Genomic DNA, 23726 nt, shown 5'->3' with positions numbered 1-23726 from the left:
ATTGCATTAAGTGAATCATGTGCAACCATCGGCGCGTACGCGTACAGTGCACGTGCCCGCCCCTATGCACGATGCAACTATGGCAAATCTTATATCAATTTGAAGCCCCGGATGTTAGCTTTCCAACGCAATTGGAACCGCGTCATTTGAACCTCTGTAGCTCAAGTTATGATCGATTAAGTGCGAAGAGGTCGACTTGACAGCTTTTGCGATTACTTCATTTCTTCATGAGTTCTCCATTTCTACATGCTCTTTCTTCATTCCCTTAATCCAATCTTTGCCTCCTAAACCTGAAATCACTTAACAAACATAACAAGGCATCTAATGGAATCAAGGTGAATTAAATTTAGCTATTTTAAGTCCTAAAAGCATGTTTTCACTCTTAAGCACAATTAAAGGAGAAGTTATAAAACTATGCTATTTTATTGGATAAATGTGGGAAAAGAAGATAAACCCTACAAATGGACTTTATCAGCCGACTAGGGTTACAAAAATAAAAACCAGTTGACAACAGTATTTTTTCCCTATCTTTCCTAAAATAACATCAAGGCCTTTATAGGAAAGAACTCTTTGGAAATAAAGGAAAAAAGCTAGAAATCAAAGAGTTGAAGAAGAAATTAAAGAGGCAGTTGAAGAAGAGTTTGAATTCAACATGGCAGAGAATGCGAACAACAATGCTAATGCTCCTCCAACTAGGAGGATCCTTGGATCTTTCACTACTCCTAATCCAGGAAGTTGTGGAAGTAGCATTGTGACACCTACTATCAATGCCAACAACTTTAAATTGAAGCCTTAGCTTGTCACACTAGTGCAACAAAATTGTCAATTCAGTGGGAGTCCGCAGGAAGATCCTAATTTGTTCATCTCAAACTTCCTACAAATTTGTGATACAGTCTAGACAAATGGAATCACATCTGAGGTTTATCGATTGTTGCTCTTCCATTTTGCTGTAAGGGATCGAGCTAAGCAGTGGTTGGATAATTAGCGCAAGGAGAGCATAGCCACATAGGAGGACTTGGTCACTAAGTTCCTAACCAAGTTCTTTCCAACTCAGAGGTTGACCAAGCTCAGAATTGACATTCAGACTTTCTGGCAACATGAAGGAGAGTCCCTTTATGAAAATTAGGAGAGGTACAAAGAGATGCTGAGGAAGTGCCATCCAGACATGTTTGCTGACTGGGTCCAACTTCAGATTTTTTATTACGGGATCACCCCTGCCTCACGGGTTTTATTGGATAATTTGACTGGAGGATTTCTACATATGAAGAAGACCACTGATGAAGCACTGGAGTTGATAGAAATGGTGGCTAACAATCAATACCTCTATTCTTATAGAAGATCAATTAGGAAGAGAGTTATGGAATTAGATACCTTAGACACTCTATTGGCTCAGAATAAAGTCATGTTACAATAAATTAATGTAATTACTCAACAATTAGGAGGTATGCAAGTTTTAGCAGTGAGCACCCAAGGAAATTCCTATGGCATGAGTAGTGGACTACATCAAAGTAAAGGTTTGGAGTATGGACGTTCTTCTTTGGAGCAAGTAAATTATATAGATAACACTCCAAAGCCACCTCACAATGATCCCTTCTTCAAGACCTATAATTTTGGATGGAGAAATCACTCAAATTTTGGATGGAGAAATCAAGGTCAGAGGTCCCATAATTTCAACAACAACCATCCACAAAACCACTTCCAACCTTAACATAATTCCTTCAAATCCCATCACCAACAACAACCACCGTTCACCCAACCATCTCAAGACTCTCAAAGACTTTTTCCTCTTGAACTGGCCATAGAGAAACTCTCCCAGAGCACATTCACATTCATGCAAAAAACTAGAGGCTTCATTGAGAAAATAAGATCTAACTTTCAAAATCAAGGTGTTTCAATTAGAAAGCTGCAAGAGCAAATAGGCTAAATTGCTCAACAATTGGAAAAATTCACAAATGATCTTCCTACTGACATAATTCCAAACCCAAGGAAAGAGTGCAAAGATATTTATTTGAGAAGTAAAAAGTTGTTGGAAAAAGAAGAGAAGGAAGAGCCCACGGCCATGCAAGAGAAATAGACTCAAGAGGAAGCTAATCCCCTGGAAGAACACGTGACCCCCACCTCTCAGGAACATATAATTCAAGCTTCAAAGAATGTATGAAGAGAGAAGGTCCAAGTGCATGAGTACAAGTCTAGGATTCGATACCCTCAAAGATTCCAAGGAGAGAACAAAGAAAAATAATACTCCAAATTTTTGGAGATATTCAAGATACTGCACATCAACGTTCCCTTCATATAAGCACTTTAACAAATGCCCTTGTATAATAAATTTTTGAAGGAATTATTGTTCAAGAAAAAAAATACTTGAAGGAAGGCCAAATAGTGGAGATGACCAAGGAGTGTAATGCAATTATTCAAAGGAACTTGCCAACAAATAAGAAAGATCCAGAGAGTTTTCAAATTTTTTGCACTACTTGCAATACCACCTTTGAGAGAGCATTATGTGATTTGGGGGCAAGTATTAATTTGATGCCCTTATTTGTAATGAAAAGGTTACAAATTTAAGAGTTGAAACCCACACAAATAACTTTACAAATGGCAGCAAATCAATGAAGCATGCACATGGAATGGTTGAAAATGTCTTGATCAAAGTGGGAAGATTTTTTCTCCCAGTGGGTTTTATTATTCTTGACATGGAGGAAGATGAGAACGCCCCCATCATTCTAGGAAGACCTTTCCTAGATACTGGAAGAGCCCTTATTGATGTTGAAAAGGGTGAATTAATGTTGAGGGTGCACGAAAAACATTTAGTTTTTCATGTTTTCAAGACCATGCATCATTCAAGTGATCAAGAGGATTGCAAGAAGATTGAAGCCAAGGATCCAAACTTGAAGGAAGCACCTAACAAATCACTTCCAGAAACTCCTTTTTCATGATGGGGAAGAAAAGAACCAAAAGAAAAGGTGTAGCAAGGTGAAAATTCAATTGAAACTATTAAGGGTTTTGAACCAAAGCCTCCATTTACAATCAACAAGAAACCCCCTGATATTAAACCTAAGTTTGGTGTTGGGTGTGTATCAAGTAAGGAGGAAGCTCTCAAGAAAAAAGTACCTAGAGAGTGGAGAAACAAGAAAATTTCTACTAAAGACTTCTCACCAGGGGAGAAAGTGGTCTTATCTCACCACCCATTGTTGCCATACACTGTGAATAAAATTCTATCTCTTGAGCATCTTGAGCTACTACATTAAGACACAGGGAGAAAATTCAAAGTGAGAGAAGAGGAGGTGAAGCACTATGATCAACCTCCACATTAGCAAGGAACAACCGTCAAGTTAGTGACGTTAAAGAATCTCCTGTTGGAAGGCAACCCAACGTTTGGTATTTTCTTTTCATTCTTCTTTTTGCTTTGTTTAAGGTTATGTATGTATTTCATGGATTAAGTTTGATGTGCTACACCAACAGGATATTTGCATTTCACTGGGTACCTGGCCTAGTTCACATTGATTGTGTCACACTAAGTTTGGTGTTCTCACATTAAGTTTGGTGTTGCCACACCTCACTTATGCAAGGTCCACCCCCATGCAAACATATTAACAACATAGTTATGTTACATTGTTTTATCTTTTCTTTAGTTTTGTTTTAATTTTATTTGTTTGATTTGAATAAGCCTTTGCACTGCTTGATTGCTTTCACTTGATAATCCTGTTTATGCTTATTTGCATCACCATTATTTCTTCTTTTCTTTGTTGCTTGAGGACAAGCAACCATTCTAAGTTTGGTGTTGAAGGCTATAGTATACATAGCCTAAAAGGCGATGAAGAGGAAGATGATGAAGAGAAAGGCAGTGAGAACTAAGGTTGTTGAATTCTAATTGTTTCCTACCTTTTTAATTATATGCATTCGTTCCATTTTGTTCTATCTTATATACTGCAGTTAAAATTCCTATTTGTCAAGTACATATTATTACTTGTCTATCACAACCAACAATTATAATTGTGCTTGCTCCTAAACATGGGCAAGGAGTCATGTGCTAAGAAAAAAACAAAAAGAAATAAGGATGGATCATAAAGAGCATGACAATGTGAGTTTTGAAGGCCAAACTAACTAAGAATATTCAATACAAGCTGAGCCAAATTGCTCGAGGTTTTAGTCTAGAGGACTGTTATGGGATCTTTATACTTGACAAAGCCTTGAAGAAGCAAGAAAATAAGGAACATTAACTAAGAAAAAGGGGTTGGAATTGAAGCCAAAGGCTCTGAGTACCACTGACTAAGGAAATTAAAAGAAAAATAAGCTAAAAGAACATCCTAGTCAAGTGCTTGTGGTGCTTATGTATTAAGCAAAAAGCTTGAAAACAAAGCATTTAGAGTCACGGATAGGCTCGAGGTGCAAAGCACCCCCCCTCTCCAAATGAGAAAACCAAAGGCTCTGAGCACCAATGATGGGGAATGTTAAAAGGACAATATAAGCTCAAAGAGCTCCCTAATTATGTGCTTGTGGTGTTTCTGTGTCGAGCAAAACTTGAGACAAAATATTTAGAGTCACGGCTAGGCTCAAGGTACAAAGCGTCCAATGAAAATAAACTGTGAAAAGAAAGTAAATAAAATTGCTTCAATGTGATGGTTCAAGGAAGGATTCTATAATCTAATCCAGACAAAAGCCTTGAAAGATTATAACCAATTGTGTTGAATTATGCATAAGTGAAACAGCAAACCAAACTCATTTGGATTGCAACCATTGAACCTTGTATTATAAGGTTGAAAAGTTTGATGACTAAGCCATGATTCTTTGCTTGCTTGAGGACCTGCAAGAGCTTAAGTTTGGTGTCGTGATGCGTGCGCATATTTAGTATTTTTCTCTTAGAATTCCATCCAATAAACTAAGAATTATTGCATCTTAAACAACGTTTTCATCGTTGATTAAGCAATACTTTGAGTTAGTGTGCATTCATTGATTTCAGAAAATTTGGAAGAGAATTGGCAAAGATTAAAGAGAAAAGGAGGCAAGGAATTACTTTGAGCAAGAAGAATAAGAATGGAGGACCAAATAGAAAGCTCTTTGGATACAAACAGAAAGCCCCCTAAATTGAACAGAAAGCTTCACGTGCAACATGCCACGGAAAACCAACTATGCACTCTCAGGGGCATAAGACACTCCAACATACAACGTGGGAGCATTGGCGTACAACACCAAAATGGAAGCTGTGCGTACGCATGACCCATGGGTATGCACAAGTGGCAAAATTCGCTCATTCATGCGTACGCATGACCCTCCATTTCAATTGGTATGTAGAAGACTAGACGTGAGATGTGAAGGCTTTCACGTAGGACGTGGCCATCATGCATGCACATGACCCATACATACGCACAATAAGAAGATTTTGGGATATCATGCGTACACATGATTACACTTTCACGTAGTACGTGAGATTTTTTTATGTACAACGCCTGGAGCAAACAGAGGCCACAATTGAAGGTTTTTAAGACCACGTATAACGTGGATTTGCTCATGTACAACGTGAACTAAAACAGGGAGCAATTTGGGACATCAAGAAAGCTTCACGTATAACGTGAATGCCTCACGTAGCACGTGAGATTGTTTGCTACTTCCATGGGCATCAAATCAAGCCACTAAATCTCTAATTTCTGATCATTTATGTGGTCAATTAATGGCTCAACTCAAGCCCACTAATCACAATATTTATTAAGGATTTGCAAGAAGATAAAATTAAAAGCTTTGCTGGAGGCAATCATTAATTAGTTAGATTTGATTTTCTTTGAATTTTGATTCTATTTTAGTTTGAATTTGAATTCCTTTTAGGGTTAGTATTTAAGAAAAAAGTTAGAGACTCTAGAGGCTCTTCTCTTCTCTCTTTTGACAGTTTTTGTTTTCTTCGAGGATTTCTTTGAAGAACATGAGAAATTAATTTTTCTTGGTTAAGTTTATGAGCTCTGTTGATTCCATGGATTAATATACTAGCTTTTTCTTCCTTTGATTTATGCATTGATATCTTTTCAAGAATAGGTTTTCGTTCATCATCAAAAAGGGTTTGAATGTGTTGGGAAATAAATCTTTTCTAACTTGAATTCTTTTAACTTCTTGGAAAACTTGATTAATTAAATTAAGCTTAAAAACCAATTCTCACAACTCTTAAGTTTTGAAACTAGACTTGATAAGTGACATAGAATCAACTAGAGGAGATTCTTATGAATTGTGTGGCTTATGAATCAGTGAACGTGTTTAACTCTTTTCTTAAATAATTGACTAAAGGATTAGCAATTAATTAGGTTAAAGAGAAATCAAATTACCAAAGGATTGTGGTTTGATTATTGATGATTTACCATGATTGTATCTTTGCATGATCAATGTGGAAAGTGAAAAGTATAAATCCAGAAGCTTCAACATCTCTAAAACCTTAACTCTCCTTTAATTATATTTTTTTTCAATACTCACTGTTTGCTTTTGTTACTTTACTATTTATGTTAAAGCTTATAGAAACCCTGATTTTGATTGTCTGACTAGAATAATCGATTAACCATTGCTTTTTTAATTTGTTAATCTTCATAGGATCGACACTCACTCACTGTGAGTTTTTTACTTAGTACGATGCGGTGCACTTATCTGTAGTATTGTGGTGTAAAACCTGCATCAACATGCTACCTTTGCTACTTGATTTTCTTTTTTAATCTTGTATTTCATTGAGTAACACTTAGAAAATACCTTAGTGGCAAATGAGACTTAAAAGTGATGAGATTATAAAAAAAATTATGATTAAATCTAAAAATACAAGAAATTAAAAGAGGAAAAATACTAAAGATGCAAACGCATCACTTAAACTAAAATAAACGAGACAAAAGCCTAAAAAAAAGAAATGTTGAGTAGTTTGGGGCACTGTTTTGGACTAGACCCAAGTTCCTAGAAGCCAATTTGGCCTAACAATGACATTAGCGCAACGTAAAATGTTCCTAATTCATAATCGAATAAGACTATGCTGGAATGAAGAAATCCAGTAACCTCAGATACTCTAAGGGTATGGGAATGTAGATTCATGGTATTAAAATATCCAATTATGAAAGAATAACCTAAAAACGTTATAGAATAGGAATAACGACCAAATCATGATGAACATTGACTAATACAGTTATTATCTCTGTAACGATAGTAAACACACATTTAAAATGAGGAGTAAGCCAAAATAGATGTAAGAGAAGCTACATTAAAAACACCCAAAACACTCAACTAACTTAAGCACTAAAGTGTCATTATAGGTTGCCCTCTCAGCATGAGCATGGTTCATGACTAGATAAGAAAGCAAATTCCTCAATTTCCTATTTGTTTGAATATTTGAAAAACCTTTCGAACATTTTAAAGGTGCTTCAATTATATCCTTCATGTGGGCAACTTATGACATGCTAGTGATACCACAGTGTATGAATGTCACATGTTAGTGACACGACATTATATGATTGTCATGTCAGCATTTTTATTAATGGTATTAACCTTCAAAGGTATAATTGAAATATATTTGAAAATTATAAATAAATTTAAAACAAAATATATTATAAGTATATTCTTAAAGTTTTTCAAAAAATTTCAAGAAAAAAAAGTATATTTTAACGAAAAAATTAAAAGAAATTATTACACTGTAATGCTAAAAGCGTAATATAGCACATTGAAATTCAATCAAAAGTAAGAATAGCAAACTAAAAATAGAATCTATAAATGTAAGAAAAAAGCAAAGGCTCAAGGAACAAACTGTTGCTTTTAAAATAGAAGAATGTGTTTGTCTATTTATAACAAGAGTCTCGCTAGGGAGACAATGGACTATTTGTACAATGTGTACAATGGGCTATTGAGTTACAAAATGAACATCCCCCATACTATCTAGAATAACCATCCGAGTACTAGGGATAATAAACATCTTCCCAAAAGCTTAAACTGATTTTTGGATTCACCAAGGATCAAACTCTTGACCTTTCGGATCTAGAGTTCTAATACCATGCCATGATACCACTCATCCCAAAAGCTTCAGCTGATGGAAAAAGGTAACACTAATGATTATATCTCTAATACACCCTAAACCTCCATTGGTACAAATATTCTATTGGCTCCTTATACTTTCCCTTATAACAATCATATAACTGGTAATAATGATTTCAAGTTATACCATCATTATTTAATCTAAACTCAAAATACAAATATATCACTTATTTGCACCTATTACGCTTTGTAATCTCAATTCATAAACATGAGCTTGTCCATTTCATCTCAGATGATTGGATAACACACTACTCTTCTGTCGCATTCATCCGACAAGAAGTTGACGATTATATTACATAAAAATTACTGAAATAAACATAACATATCACATATAAAACATCAATAATAATACGAAACGTAAATTTTAACATGACATTAGAATCATAAGGACACCACACAAACTAACACACATATTTTTAAGTTCTAATGGGTTTGCACAATTGAAATTAAAATCATGAATCAACCAAGTACATCACAATGTATGTGTGTTAGATTCCACAATATGCTTTGATACGCGAAGTAGATTTCAGAGCTTCTTCTGAGAGAAAGAAACGGAGGTACCCGTAATGGTCAAAAGGCTTGTAACAAAGAGGGTTTTTCTCATCCACAAGCTCCTCTTGTGGTTCCATTATGTTATTAACATATGAAAGCAGCCCCGTAGAGTATCTATCTATCTTTGAGTTTACCAAGACTCGGTGTTCACAAGCAGGTATTCTGTCATTACTCCACACCTGTGCCATGAAAATTTCAAGTTATTTACTAAGTCAGAGCAATGTAAAAAATTTTGAAGTATATTCCTCAAGGAAAAGTACAGGTAACCAACAAGATTTTTGAACAATGTGTAAACAATGTGAATTAATAGGATTAAAAGAGTAAATTTAATTAGTAGCATTAAATTAGGATGTAGTATATTTTCATTTGATTGGTGGTTGTTCATATTGTTCAAAATTTTCATTGTTCACCTAGCACTTCCCATTTCTCAATTAGTTGTGCCAAAAATCAAGTGGAATTGTCAAAGACTGGGAACCTTGTTTCGTTTAAATTCTGCACTTTCTTTTAATTTTTTATCACAAAAATGGAGATTTATTTTTGTTATGATAAAAATAAGGTACTTGGTTCGATTATTTTGAGAAAAATAATTCTTTTACTCATAAGTTTTCTCTTAAAACGATTTTATCAATAGGATTTGTTAGCTATTAAATACATTATTTCCTAGTATTTTTTTCATTAGTATTTTTTAAAGTTTTAAAATATTTATCTCATTAAGAATATCTAAGTATCACCATAATTTTAAAAAATATATAGTATCAATTATAATAAGTAAAATTTATCTTTTTTATGAAAACCACTACTTTTTTTCTCCTAATGGTAAGATAATTGCATTTTACTAGAAAATGAAGTACATTATTCAAAGAGAGACATATTAAAAGAACGAAAAACTCCCACAAACAAAAAGAAATCTAGAGAAGAGGGACCCAAATAGTTTCATTTACTCTAACCTTCCATATATCTGTTGGTGGAGCTTCAACACTAAGGCCACTACCTAAGGAACTTGAATTTTCTCCACTTCAAAGACTTCAAGGTTCTGGGATTTCTATGTACCCCAGAACACACTGTGAACAGTGCTGGTTTGAACTCACAAAATTATTTGTGAAAACTTGGAGTCTTTGAACAGGTACTTTAAATTTTGATATAATCTTATAAAAAATAGAGGATAGACTAATAGGTTTGATTTGAGACATGTCTCTAGCGTTTAAGATCTTGGAAATTAAGCAAATCAGAGCGTGGTTGAAACTTTTTAGAATTCTTTCACCCCTAAAGAAGTTACATAGTCCCTTCATGCCAACACAAGCCACTTGACAAACCATTTAAAAAAAAAAAAAAAAAAAAAAACCATTTAGGTCTATAAAAGTGAACGTTAATATCCATATGATTTAAACTTTCTCTTCACATTTCGAGATTAGCTTTTTGCTTCGCAGAGAAAAACCAATTAGAAAAAGTGAAATTGGCACATTCTTTTAAGGTTATAGAATAACAAAATTAAAGGTCCTCCTAAACTCCAATAAAAAAAAATAGATACTTATTTTGAAACATTATCCACTTTTTGTTTTGGACGAATATTTAAGAGCAATACTATATAACCAGCAAATATTATTATTATTGGCCAGCAATAATTTGCATATATATTTATAGATGTTTTGCACACAAGAAATATATATTTACACCTATATTTATTAGAGTTTTGCACATATGAATCAATACAGTTTGCACCTATATTTTTTAGAGTTTGCACACATAAATCAGTAAAATTTATTTATTGAAGACAATTTAGTATTAGTGTAGGTCAAATAATGATAAAAAATACTAAAAATTGCAAGTCCCAAGAGTTTTTTGATATTCAAAATGGTGAGAGAAAAAAAAATGAGAAAATGACAAATAGGTCCCTGATCTTTTGCCCCGCGGACATTTTCGTTCCTGACCATTGAAAAATACTTTTAAGTCCCTGACCTTCACAAAACTTGGACGGATCAATCCCTCACGGAGGCATTTGGACGGATCAGTCCTTGACGAAGGCATTTGGGCGGAGGGACTGATCCGTCCAAGTTTTGTGAATGTCATGGACTTAAAAGTATTTTTCAATGATCAGGGACAAAAATGCCCGCAGAACAAAAGGTCAGGGACCTATTTGTCCTTTTCTCAAAAAATATTATATTACGTACATGTCAAATTTAAAAATGACTGACCTGCAATGCATCACCACCCATAACCAAATACAAAGAGGATGAAACACCAACTTCAAACCATTCCCCATTCTTCAGCTTAACCTCCAAGCCTTCTACCTTCTGATTTAGTATCGTTAGGAAGGCTGTGTCTGAATGAGGAGCCACTCCCAAGTTGCTTTCACCAACTTTTGGTGTTCTGTACTTGTAACCTCGGAGCACATAATCAGTTGAATCCAGCAAACATTCTAATTTCTTATTCTCCAGTCCATAGCTCTCAAACAACATTCTTTTCACAACGTGGTCTAGTCCTTGTAATTTCTTTGCATAAGAATTGACACTTTCGCTGCATGTTGAGAGCGTAGTTAAATCCCAAATGTTCAGTCAATATATTTGACATAATAATGAAAATGGTAAAGTATATTTTTTGTCCTCGAAGTTTGGCAAAAGTTTTAAAAATACCCATAAGTTTTATTTTGTTTCAATTTTGTTCCAAAAGTTTTCGATTTGCATCAAATATATTCTCGGAGGCTAAATTTTCAAAAAATTTAAGACCAATATAACAATAATACATGAAAATTATGCTTGATTTGCTTGTGTTGAGGGGTTGTTCTTATGAAATTGTTGTTGAATCGATCTTAACTTTTTTGAAAAATTAGCCATTAGGGGTATATTTGATGCAAATCGAAAACTTTTGGGACAAAATTGAAACAAAATAAAACTTAGGGATATTTTTAAAACTTTTGTCAAACTTTAAGAATAAAAAATATACTTTATCCTAATGAAAAATAAATTATATAAAAATTTAATATTTTTATATATTTACAGCGTAAAAACTGCTTATAGAGCAAAAAGTTAGTGTTGTGATTCAAGGTTAGGGATAAATTCGTCATTAGATCAATCAATGCAAAAAGAGGATCCATTATAAGAGGAGCAAAAAATCTCTATACATACTAAAAATTAGATACTAAATTAGTTATTATATATTTATGTATATTTATACATATTTGATTCACATATTTTTTAATTAAATAATTAGCCAAAAAAAATCAAATTTGGTATAGTAGAATAATCAAAGTATCAAACTTATAATAAACTAATAATCAAATTTATTTATAGTAATATATTTATGAAATGCTAAATACATACTTTTATACATAATATTTGATTAGTGATTAATTTTTGGTGTACATATAAGTATATAACACACTTATAAAAATAAAAATGAATAAAATAGTAAAAAATAAATCAAAAGCCAACTAAAACTAAATATCTATCTAAAAAGAATTTAAGGAAAAGTCTACTTCTATACTTATAAACACCAACTACGAATCTTTATAGCTCCTCCTTTTGTTTTTCCTTTTGTAAAGAATTTAAGAACTTCAACTAAAAGAGTAAGAAACAAAATAAAAAAGAAAGTTACAAACCTTATTTACTAGTATCAAATTTAATTAAAGGTCAAACACGAGTGTTTACAAACCTTATTTACTAGTATCAAATTTAATTAAGGGTTTGTTTGGATGTTAAAAAGAAAATGGAAGGAAAGAAAATGAAATGAAAAGTTGAGTTATTTGTGTGTTGTTTGGATGAATAGAAAATAGATGGAAAGAAAAGTGAGAAGAAAGAAAATCATAATAGTATAAAATTACATTAATACCCTTATCATAAAATAAAGTATAAGTATTTTTATTTATTCATGTTTTATTATATTTTATAAATATTATAAAATATTATAATTTTATATATTTGATTTAAATTATTTATCTAATACATATAATATTTAAATATAAATTTTATTATAATAATATATTAAAACTAAATTTATATTAATATTTATTAATAATAATATAACTAAGAGTAGTATTAGAAATACAAAAATACAATACTTTTCTTCTTGTTTTCTTGCTTGTGATGGAAAGAAAATTTTTTTAGTGGGACCCATATAAAAATTTTCTTTTCTTTCTATTTTCCTTCCATTTTCTTTCCATCCATTTTCTTTCCACTCATTTTCTATCAAACCAAACATGGTGTAAAGGTCAAACACGAGTGTTCATATAGAATCACTCTAAATTGAAAGTTTACAAGAAAAGATTAATTACCAGAAATGATCATTTCCTTGAGGCCACATAATATGTGTAAACTTTTGACATTGATCTACGCTAAGCGGATCCACGATACCCACAGATTCATACAAGGGTATTCTAGAGAGTTGACCAGAGTAACTAAATATAGGCTTCTCCGTTGTGCTCTTCCTTTTAGTTTCAACTGGAAGATCAAACAGTTGTTCCATTGCAGAGTAAACAGAGTCATAAACCTCTGAATCAACTTCGTCATACAGTGCGAGAAAACCACCATGATCGCAAAGCGCTGTACGCACAACTTGGGATGCTGAAACCCAAGAGTCACTACCAGGGTTCAGATTTTCAGTTGTGAAGTCTATTAGTGGCAACGAGTGATGAGAATTATTAAACTGTGTTTGGGATTCCATGATTATGATGATCCCTTAATTTTGGACTCTTTTAGCTCCCTAATTACCTAGAGCAATGCTAGGGGTCAGCAACTTTTGTGATTAATAGTCATCAATGATGATCTAATGGTGTGAGATTGGTGTGGGATTTCATCCAATGGCTCACCTTTCTCTGCTGGTTACATGTTGGCCAAAATTCAATAAAATTACTGTTGGCGATGCTAGAGCTGTTGGCGATGCTAGAGCTGCAGGAGGCCACGTTAAAGTCAAGCTCTTTTGTGAATGTAATGGTGGAAAATCGACATGCAAGAATATATGTATGTGCAAGAGAGGAGGAAGAGATATGTAATGGTGGATAGGCATGGTTCTCAATATTTATTGATGTATTTAACAAATAAATAAATAAATAACCAATATTAATCTGTCATTGCTTGATTTTGGCACCCCTATTTCCGTTCAGGACCACATTGATTTGGGTAATAATAGTTTTTTTTTTTTTAATCAAAGATAGGAGACTCGAACCCGCAATCTCTTAATTGAGTATGGGGAGACTATGCCATTTGAGCTATTATTTATTAGCTTAAAATTTGGAAAAATAGGAGACTCCAATCCGCAACCTCTTAATTAAGTATGGGGAATCTATGCCATTTGAGTATATTACTCAAATGCTATTTGAGTAATATACTCAAATGGCATAAACTCCCCATACTCAATTAAGAGGTTGCGGATTGGAGTCTCCTATCTTTTCAAATTTTTTGGTTAATAATAGTTTATTGATTAAGCATGACTGAATTAAAAAAACAAAATCATTAATCACTTAAAAAAATACAAATATAATGTTGATGATTTATCACTTGATATTATAGTTTGATTACTTCATTAATTTAAGTATATGAGTTCAATACAAATTCAATGAAAATAACTTTTTTTTATTTTACCGTATCTTTTAATTTGAGAGATTAAAAATTAATTCGTTACAGATTTAAACTTTATTTAATGGTTTGTTATTGGCTAATAAATTATTACATACACAAAATGAAATCCAAATTCTTAATATTTACTTAAGTAAATGATTAAGTTAAGTACTCGATTTATCCAAATTAGTTGTTATATAAATATAACTGAATAAAAAATAAATATTGTGAGGTTATAGTAACGTGTCCTCCAAATATAGTAGTTTTGTTTCTTGGTATGATTCTCAATATTTATTGATGTATTTAACAAATAAATAAATAAATAATCATTATTAATCTGTCATTGCTTGATTTTGGGACCCCTATTTCCGTTCAGGACCACTAAATATGACGTTGTCCTGGATTGATTTGATTAATAACAGCTTATTGATTAAGCATGACTGAATTAAAGAAACAAAAACAAAAAAACAAAATCATTAATCACTTAAAAAGATACAAATATATTGTTGATAAAATAATTTAAGTATATGTTAATTTTTTAGTTTTCTACTTTTCTACGATATTTTTTAACTGATAAATTAATAACTAATCTAAATTTTATTTAAAAATTTATTGTTGGTCATTGATTATTATATACATAAAACAAAATTTAAACTCTCAAACAATTTATTTAAGCAGACTAATAAATTAATTATTAGACCAATCAAACTCAAGTGATCCATCAACTTTATATTTACTTAATTTGATGAGGACCACAATTTATGACATGTACTGGATGTTTTATTGCAAAATAATAAAATTTTAATTATGTGACATAGTAGGTGCATTTTTTTTAAAACTTTTTAAAAACAGATAAACTAATTGACTACTCCTCGTCATTTCAATGTACTACCTGCTAGTATAATAATAGTCATTTTCTTAGTTGGCTAAATTATCCCCAACTAGAAGAAATTAAAAATAGAAAAAAGACATAAACAACGATTTGAATATATTGATTGTAATTAAATATTTCAAATATTCGAAGCAACAATTATTGTGAATAAAAAAATATGTTTGTTGAACATACATTTTATTATATTCCGTAATCATATCAATTACTAGTTGGATCTTTTGAAATTAGAGGTGACAAACGGATTTAAATTCGTTGGATTGTCTGTATAATTTGTCAAAAAAAATAGAGTGAGATAAAAAATTAAGATTGTCACACATCAAAAGCTCACCTAATTCGCACTGTTTAAACTGTGGGTTTTGAAACAGAACGGATATTCTCGCTGAGTTCAGGATTTTTTTTAAAGATATTTTAATTTAGTGTTTTGGGTTATGTTTTACGTTTGATTGATTATGTTCTAAATTTGTAGATGTTTAATTATATATTTTGGATAATATTTATTTTACTTTGCACAATATTAATTTTACTATTTTGTTTCAAAAAATTTGGTTTATAATTATATTTATTGTATATTTATAATTATAAAGAATTTAATATTTGTAAATTTAAAAATTATAATTTTTTTATGTTTTTAGAAATTATAAATAATTAAAATAGTTATGAAATTATATATATTATTTAATATTTAATAAAAAAAGAGATTTTGTGGACTTAACCCGCCAACGTGCTAGCTCATTGTTAAGCATAACAAAATGATATTTTAAGACCGCCTCATCAGAATGGGGCGGAACAAACTTTCTCACTTACCACCCCTATCTGAAATCATTATTTCGCTTAGTTGAAATGTTATTTTGATAATTGAATACTAACGCATAATAACATGGCTCTTCGTGCAAAGTTGGCATGAACCACGCAATTTTGTACTTGATGGAGGAGGCATATATGTAGCAACTAGGTGTGGCAAACAGGTCTAAACTCGTCGAGTCAGTCCGCGTAATTCGCCAAAAAAGGCGGGCCGGACTAGAAAATTGGGACCGCCAAACAGCAAAAGCCCACCTAACCCACACCGCTTAAACTGTGGGCTTTGGCGGGGCGGGACGGGACGGACTTCCTCGCCGGGCTTAGTTTTTTTTTTTGTAAGGGGTATTTTTGCAATTTTTTTTGCCAAAATCCAACTTCCTCCAACCCAATTTACAAGAGTATGAAGATGAAAATTGAGTGTGTTAGATTATGTTTATGTTGCTTTGGAGAAAATATTTATAATTATATTTTGGATTATGTTTATTTTGCATTGGAGATAATACTTATAATTATGTTTTGGATGAAAATTTGGTTTATAATTATGTTTATTATATATTTATAATTACAAACGATACCCACTATATTTTTCAGGTATTCTACATCCTTTATCATCTCTGTTATCACCACATATATATCGTGATTATTTAGAGTGATCACCTTAAGTTCGGGCCCGGGATTGGCTGTCTAGCAATCAGCTCAAAATGCAAAATATATTGACCCCGTGAAGCAATCTGAAGCAGCCTCTGATCATCTGATGCTGGGATAAATGAATGTGGATCATTCTTAGCCTTCAACCAACCTCTTAAATCTTCTTGTCTATAGGAGTGTATTGTTGCTACGACATATTTCACCTCGTGTGCTTCTATAGTGGTTGTGACCTTATAATTTAAGGTCAAGTCCCCTGGTCGTAATCCACTAACTTACCGGCAAGTGCACCGGGTCGTACCAAGTAATACCTCACGTGAGTAAGGGTCGATCCCACGAGGATTGATGGATTAAGCAACAATAGCGTTTGATAGGATTAGTTAGACAGACAGAAAATAGTGTTTGGAAGTTCAAAAGCATTAAACAGTAAATTTAGAATATTAAAGATAGACAAATAAATAAGTTGGGAATAAAATATTGAGAAGGTAGTTAAGGTTTCAGAGTTATCTATTTTCTGAATTGACTTTTTTTATTAACTATTTTAATCATGCAAGATTTAATTCATGGCAAACTATTTGTGACTAGACCCTAATTCCTTAGACCTTCCTAGTCTCCTCTAAAATTCATCAACTGCCAATTCCTTGGTCAATTAATTCCAATTAGAGGGTGATGATCAAATTCTAGTTTATATGCCACAAGAATTCTAATTATCTAAAAATAAAGGAATTATATGTCACGTGTCCCGTTAAATACAAACAATTAGAAATTCATGATAATATATTTTCAAGCTATTGTTCAAGTAAAGAGCTTTTCCAAGTTATACAACAACTCAAATAGAACATGAGTCATACTTACGTTCCACCCAAATTCATAAAATAAAGAACGAAAACAATTATTGAAATATAAATCAAAACATGAATTAAAATAGAAAAATAATATTATCAATCCATCCAATAGACAGAGCTCCTAACCTTAACAATGGAGGATTAGTTACTCATGAAATATGGAATGTAAATTTGTATGGAATAATGTTGTGGAATGTTGTTCTGGAACCACCCTCTTGGGATCCCTTTTATAACTAATCCTAATAATTTAAAAATCAAATTTCTAAAATTAAAATTAAAATAATATCTTTTCCTAAAATAAGATTTGAATTTAAATTCGAATTAATTAACAAGTCTTCAGCTGATGGGCGGGGACCACTTGATTTGTCCCTTCTGCAACTTCTAATCTGTGATTTCTGGGCTAAGAAATGGGTCAAAACAGCCCATAAATTGCCCCCAGCGTTTTCTGTCAATTCTGCAGATCGTTCATGTGACGCGTCCGCGTCGTCCACGCGTTCGCGTCATTTGTGCAGATTCCAGTCCACGCGTTCGCGTCAGGCACGCGATCGCGTCATTACGATTTCCTCCATTCCACGCAGTCGCGTGAGCCATGCGTCCGCGTCAGTATTCACTGGTCATCTCCTTGGTTTCTTCTCTTTCTCTGCAGAAACTTCATCAAATCCATCCGAATGCTACCTAAAATGAATAAAATTGCACAAAACTCAAAATAGCATCCATAGTGGCTAAAATATAATTAATTTTTAATTAAACTCAACAAGTTAGATGCAAATTCACTAGGAAAAGATAGGAAAGATGCTCACGCATCACAACACCAAACTTAAACTGTTGCTTGTCCTCAAGCAACCAAAAACTAATATAAGCTTAGGATGTGAATTTGCATGAGAATGAGAGCTCGATTAAGCTCGTGTCTCTTCTTATAGTGGGGTTTACAACTGCAATCCTGAATAGTTTTGGCATCTCACTTTATCCTTTGAAGTTCAAAATGATTGGCATCCATAGGAACTCAGAATCCAGATAGTGTTATTGATTCTCCTAGTTCAGTATGTTGATTCTTGAACACAGCTACTTTATGAGTCTTGGCTGTGACCCTAAGCATTTTATTTTCCAGTATTACCACCGGATACATAAATGCCACAGACACATAACTGGGTAAACCTTTTCAGATTGTGACTCAGCTTTGCTAGAGTCCCCAGTTAGAGGTGCCCAGAGTTCTTAAGCACACTCTTTTTGCTTTGGATCACGACTTTAACTGCTCAGTCTCAAACTTTTCACTTGACACTTTCACGCCACAAGCACATGGTTAGGGACAGCTTGATTTAGCCGCTTAGGCCAAGATTTTATTCCTTTGGGCCCTCCTATCTATTAATGCTCAAAGTATTGGATCCTTTTTACCCTTGCCTTTTAGTTTAAAGGGTTATTGGCTTTTTCTGCTTACTCTTCTTTTTTTTCCGTAAGCTTTGTGTTTTTCATTGCTTTTTCTTGCTTCAAGAATCAATTTTATGATTTTTTAGATTATCAATAACATTTCTTTTTTTCATCATTCTTTCAAGATCTAACAATTTTAACATTAATAAAATTCACTATAAAAAATATGCACTGTTCATGTCATGCATTCAGAATCACAGAAAATACCATCACATCTAAGTGAATAAGACTACTATTAAAATTAACTCAATTTCTCATGCAATACATCACTTCTGTATTTTTTTATTTGAATTCAAGCTTAGTGAGTAATACATGAGACATCTTTTCAGAATTAAGGCAAGTAAGAGAAAACTAAACTAGTCCTAGGATTCTAACTAATAAAGGATCATGCAACAAACATAGCAAAATAGCAGAAAACCGGAACATAACATTGAAAAAGAGGGAGGAAAAAAATGAAAGGAACTCAACCACCTTAATTATCCTAGCAGTCGCATTATTCTTCAGGTTGTGCTCCTCCGTGAAGATGATTCGCCTCCCTTTTGGTGCTATAGGAATAAACAGAAAACTTCTAAGCGAAGCGTCAACACCAAACTTAAAGGTTTGCTTGTCCTCAAGCAAAGAAGAACTGAAAATAGAAAGAGATAAATTATTATGAAGAAAGAAAAAGAAGATGATAAAATAATAAGCGAGAATAGGGATTGGGAGAGAGAGAGAAAGAAAACTGGGCGGCGCAACCGACGCGTTCGCGTACGTCGCGCATTCCTCATAATGATGCGTTAGCGTCAGGCACGCGTCCGCGTGCCCTGGATTTTGTGCGATTCGCGCAAAGCTAGCCGCGCGCCCGCGTGACTTTCTGTTCGCATGGCTTGGGAGCCAAATTTTCATACGACGCGTTCGCGTCGTGCACGCGATTGCGTGGATGGCCATATGTACAACTGACGCGGATGCGTCGGTCACGCGTTCGCGTGGGCAATTTTGTGCTTTTAGCATACTTCCAGCCCCAAGCCAGCATAACTCTCTGTCCAGACACCTTTTACGTCGATTTTTCGGGTCACGCGTCCGTGTGGGTGACGCAGACGCGTGAAGTGCCAAAATCATGAGTGACGTGCATGCGTGGGGTACGCGTCCGCGTGGGCTTGTTCGTGCGAAAGGCTTCATGCTGACGCCACTCCCGCGCAACTCTCTGTCAATTATTATTATTATTTTTTTTTTACGCACACATGATTGACGCGTTCGCGTCAATGACGCTTGCGCGTCGTGTGCCCCCTTTTTTTTTTTGAAATATAGCTTGAAGTGTTCGGTTCCTGGAAGAACATAGCTGTATGATCAGAAAATTAGTAAGAACTCAATAAAAATAAAATAAAATAACTAAGAAAACGACTACTACAAAAAATAGCTAAGGATACGAAATTATCGGGTTGCCTCCCGACAAGCGCTTCTTTATCGTCACTAGCTTGACGGTCAGCTCCTCTAAGGAGGAGGATCATAGGGGCTTAGCTCTTCACCCTTACTTTGAACTTCTTTTCTGTGTCTCCATAACATAGCTCAATATGCTCCAGAGAGAGGATTCTAATTACTGTATAAACCCATGCTGGATTGCTGGTCATTACCACCTTCATTCCTGGGGAGAAACCTTCAGTGGGGATCTTTTTGTTTCTCCATCCTCTGGGTATTTTTTTTTTCTTTTTGGGGACCTCCTCCTTGGTGGATGATGCAGTTCCAACACCAAACTTAGGTTTGATGTCAGGCGGAATTTTATCGGTTGTCACCACAGGAGGTTTGAGTTGCAAATTCTGCTGTGCATCATCAGGGGGTTCTTGAAGGTTTGGATCAATAAGCTCAGCCTGCATGCACCTCTCTTCTTCACCTGTTGAATGTACATCTTTGAAGACATGAAAGACCAGTTGCTCATTATGCACTCTAAGCACTAATTCACCCACTTCTACATCAATCAGAGCTCTTCCAGTGGCTAAGAATGGTCTTCCTAGAATTATAGAGGCATTCTCATCCTCCCCTGTATCAAGAATCACAAAATCTGCTGGGAGGAAGAACTTACCCACTTTGACCAAGATATTCTCCACTAATCCGTATGCAGGCTTCATAGATTTGTCCGCCATCTGTAATGCTATCTAAGGTTGTGCCTCTTGGATCTGCAGCTTCTTCATCACAGACAAGGGCATTAAATTGATGCTTGCTCCCAGATCACATAACACTTTCTCAAAGGTTGTACTCCCGATGGTGCATGGAATTTGAAAGCTCCCTGGATCTGGCATCTTCTTTGGTAAGTTATTCTAAATGATGGCACTGCATTCTTTAGTTAGGACCACTGTCTCATCTCCCTTTAAAGGCTTCTTCTTTGACAACAGCTCCTTCATGAACTTGGCATAGAGGGGCATTTGTTCCAAAACCTCAGCAAAAGGAATATTGATTTGCAACTTTCTAAAGACTTCCAAGAACTTTGAAAACTGTTTGTCCTTGGTCTCCTTTTGAAGTCTCTGAGGATATGGCATTTTAGGCTTGTACTCAAGAGCCTTTGGCAATGTAGGATAAGTGTCAAGAGAGTCTGGGAATGGGTTGTCTGCACGCTTTGGAGGGGTGTGCTCCACTTCTCCCTTCTTCTCCTCTGGAGCTTTATTTTACTGTAAAGATATTAACGTAATTTTATACTATTATGATTTTCTTTTTTCTTATTTTTTTATCAAAATAAATTTTTTTTATTTATTTTTTCTTTATCCAAATAACACCTAAATAACTCCAGTTTTCTTTTTATTTTCTTTGCTCTCATTTTTTTTCTTTCTATTTACTTTTCTATATCCAAAAACAAAGTGTTAAGATTAATTTAGAGAAGACATATGACAAAGTTATCTGAAAGTTTCTGTACCACACTGTTTGCTACTTCAGGTTTTCTCTAAACATATTCCATCCTATTATAAACTGTGTTCGCTCTTATTCTCTATCTGTCTTGTGAAATGGTAGTAAGTTAGAAGTCTTTATGCCCACCAGAAACTTAGAAAGGAGTAATCATGTCTCTCTATCTCCTTGTTCTATGAATATAAAGACTAATTTGTTTAATTTCACATAAGATCTCTATTGGTGAATGAAAATCAGTGACTATTTCTAAGGTGGACTTCTAATGTCTCATTTAATATTTGCCGATGATTGACTGTTATTTTTTAAAGCAGAAAAAAACCAAGGTGAGATGGTCTTCAAAACCTCAAGTATAAAAGTTAGAGTAAAGTACCAACCTGGCCCCTGTCCATTTTCAAGAATGACAACGCGACCCCTCAAAATAAAATCGATCCAGTTCGGTCCCTGTCCTCGATTTCCGTCACACAAGGCGGTCCCCATGCGTTTTTCTCCGGTGAGACTTGACGAAAAACCCTGAGCTGGCTCGTTCAGTGCGTGACCTGTCATATGAGGCAGATGACGTGTTCAGTCAGTGCTGAGATGGAAAAATTGAGATGGACAAGGGCTAATTTGTCCTACCCACTCACCATATAAACGACGTCGTTTGAGTGGGAAGCAACGTTTCCATTGCTTTTGAAAAGGTGGGTTTCCATAAAACCCCTTCCCCCAACCTTGACATTTACAAGAAAACCCTAGGTCAAAAGCTTCTTCACTTCTCGAGACCATTGTGGACGCTGTGTTGGTGGAGGGAAGCACTGACGTTGCTGCTTACAGTGTTGACGACATCATAGTTCACGGCGGTTTGGTGGTGCTATTGACGGAGCTGGACGGAATCGTGTCAGGACGCTGCAGACAGTTCAGGTTAGTGATTTTTATATGAAGCATTTGTCCCTTGTGCGTTGTGTGGTCCCCCCAAATTGATTCTGCTTCTGACAAGGAACCATTGTTGTCTGCAACCCTTTGTGGTCCTAGTCATGGAAAAATTGAAATAACCCCCCTGAACTTTGTGCATTTTCGAAAAAATTAAATAATATAGTGGCGGTCATTCTTGTTTAAGCATGTTTATTATTAGGGAGATTTTATTAAAGCTTGAATAAACTGATTGCAGATGTCTGAGTATATGGTCATTCCTGTGTTCCACTATAGGGGGAGATTTGTCAGAAACTCTGAAGGTGATCTCTGCTACTTGGATGGTAAAGTGAAGAGATTCCCCCCTTAAACTTGGATTACGTACATTATTTTTGACTTGGTTGAATTATTTAAAGAATTGGGTTACCGGAAGTATAAACAGATGTTCTGGCTTGATATGGGAGAACCGAATATGGAAGCTGGACTCCATGTAATTAAAGGAGATGTAGAAATTAATCAGATGAGGGAGGGTAAGTTGAGGTACAGGGAAACTGATGAGCTATACATCTACTTTGAACACGATGTGGACATGCCTGATGTAGTTGAAGAAGATGTGGCTGAGGAGACTGTTGTGTTGGATTCATCATCATCATCGTCATCAACTGATGATGGATATGAGACAACAGAGGATGAGCCTTACAAGCCTCCTCCCCCTGGATTTGAGACAGATGACAGTGGTAGTGAAGAAGAAAACAAGAGGAAGAAAAGGGTTCCAAGGACCCCATGTGATGCTCCAAGGACGGAACCACCCAACATCAAGAGACCAGCTCATCGCTCCAAGATGAAGAGGAAGGTAGATCCTGTAGAACCTGAGATGCAGGCCACTAAAGCCAAGAAAATCTTTGAAGTGACGTGCAGCAAGTGTGGACAGCTTGGGCATTACTACAAGACCTGTAAGAATGACCCAAAGGATCCAAACTGGTAGCCAATGACAAAGAAGAAGAGAAGAGTTGGTAAGGGGAAGGGGCAGCAGATTATACCCTTTAACCCAAACCAGAACAGAGGACAGGTAATTAGGGTTCGATTTGGAACACCATATTAATTGTTAAGGGTTTAAGTGTCTCATTTAAAAATTGTGGGGGGTTTAGGTGTCTTATTTAAATATTGTGAGGGGTTTATGTGTCTCACTATTGGTTGTTTAAATGATTAGGATGTAGGACCTAATGT

At 34.5% G+C, this 23726-nt stretch overlaps 1 protein-coding gene across 1 annotated transcript; it reads right to left on the bottom strand.

Annotated features, from left to right (window-relative positions):
- Positions 1-8380: 8380 nt before the first annotated feature.
- LOC107638286 (putative 2-oxoglutarate-dependent dioxygenase AOP1) lies at positions 8381-13571 on the bottom strand. Its single transcript, XM_016341488.3, has 3 exons — positions 12857-13571; positions 10782-11103; positions 8381-8768 (listed from the first exon to the last, which is right to left on the bottom strand). The coding sequence occupies exons 1-3, from the start codon at positions 13243-13245 to the stop codon at positions 8526-8528; spliced, it is 954 nt and encodes a 317-aa protein (XP_016196974.1). The 5' UTR covers positions 13246-13571; the 3' UTR covers positions 8381-8525.
- Between the last annotated feature and the right edge of the window lie 10155 nt (positions 13572-23726).

The sequence above is a fragment of the Arachis ipaensis genome, chromosome B4, assembly GCF_059453495.1.
Source record: "Arachis ipaensis isolate K30076 ecotype BB chromosome B4, ASM5945349v1, whole genome shotgun sequence".
Taxonomy (NCBI): domain Eukaryota; kingdom Viridiplantae; phylum Streptophyta; class Magnoliopsida; order Fabales; family Fabaceae; genus Arachis; species Arachis ipaensis.
Note: the sequence above shows the minus strand (reverse complement) of the source record. Positions and strands in the feature narration are given on the sequence as shown.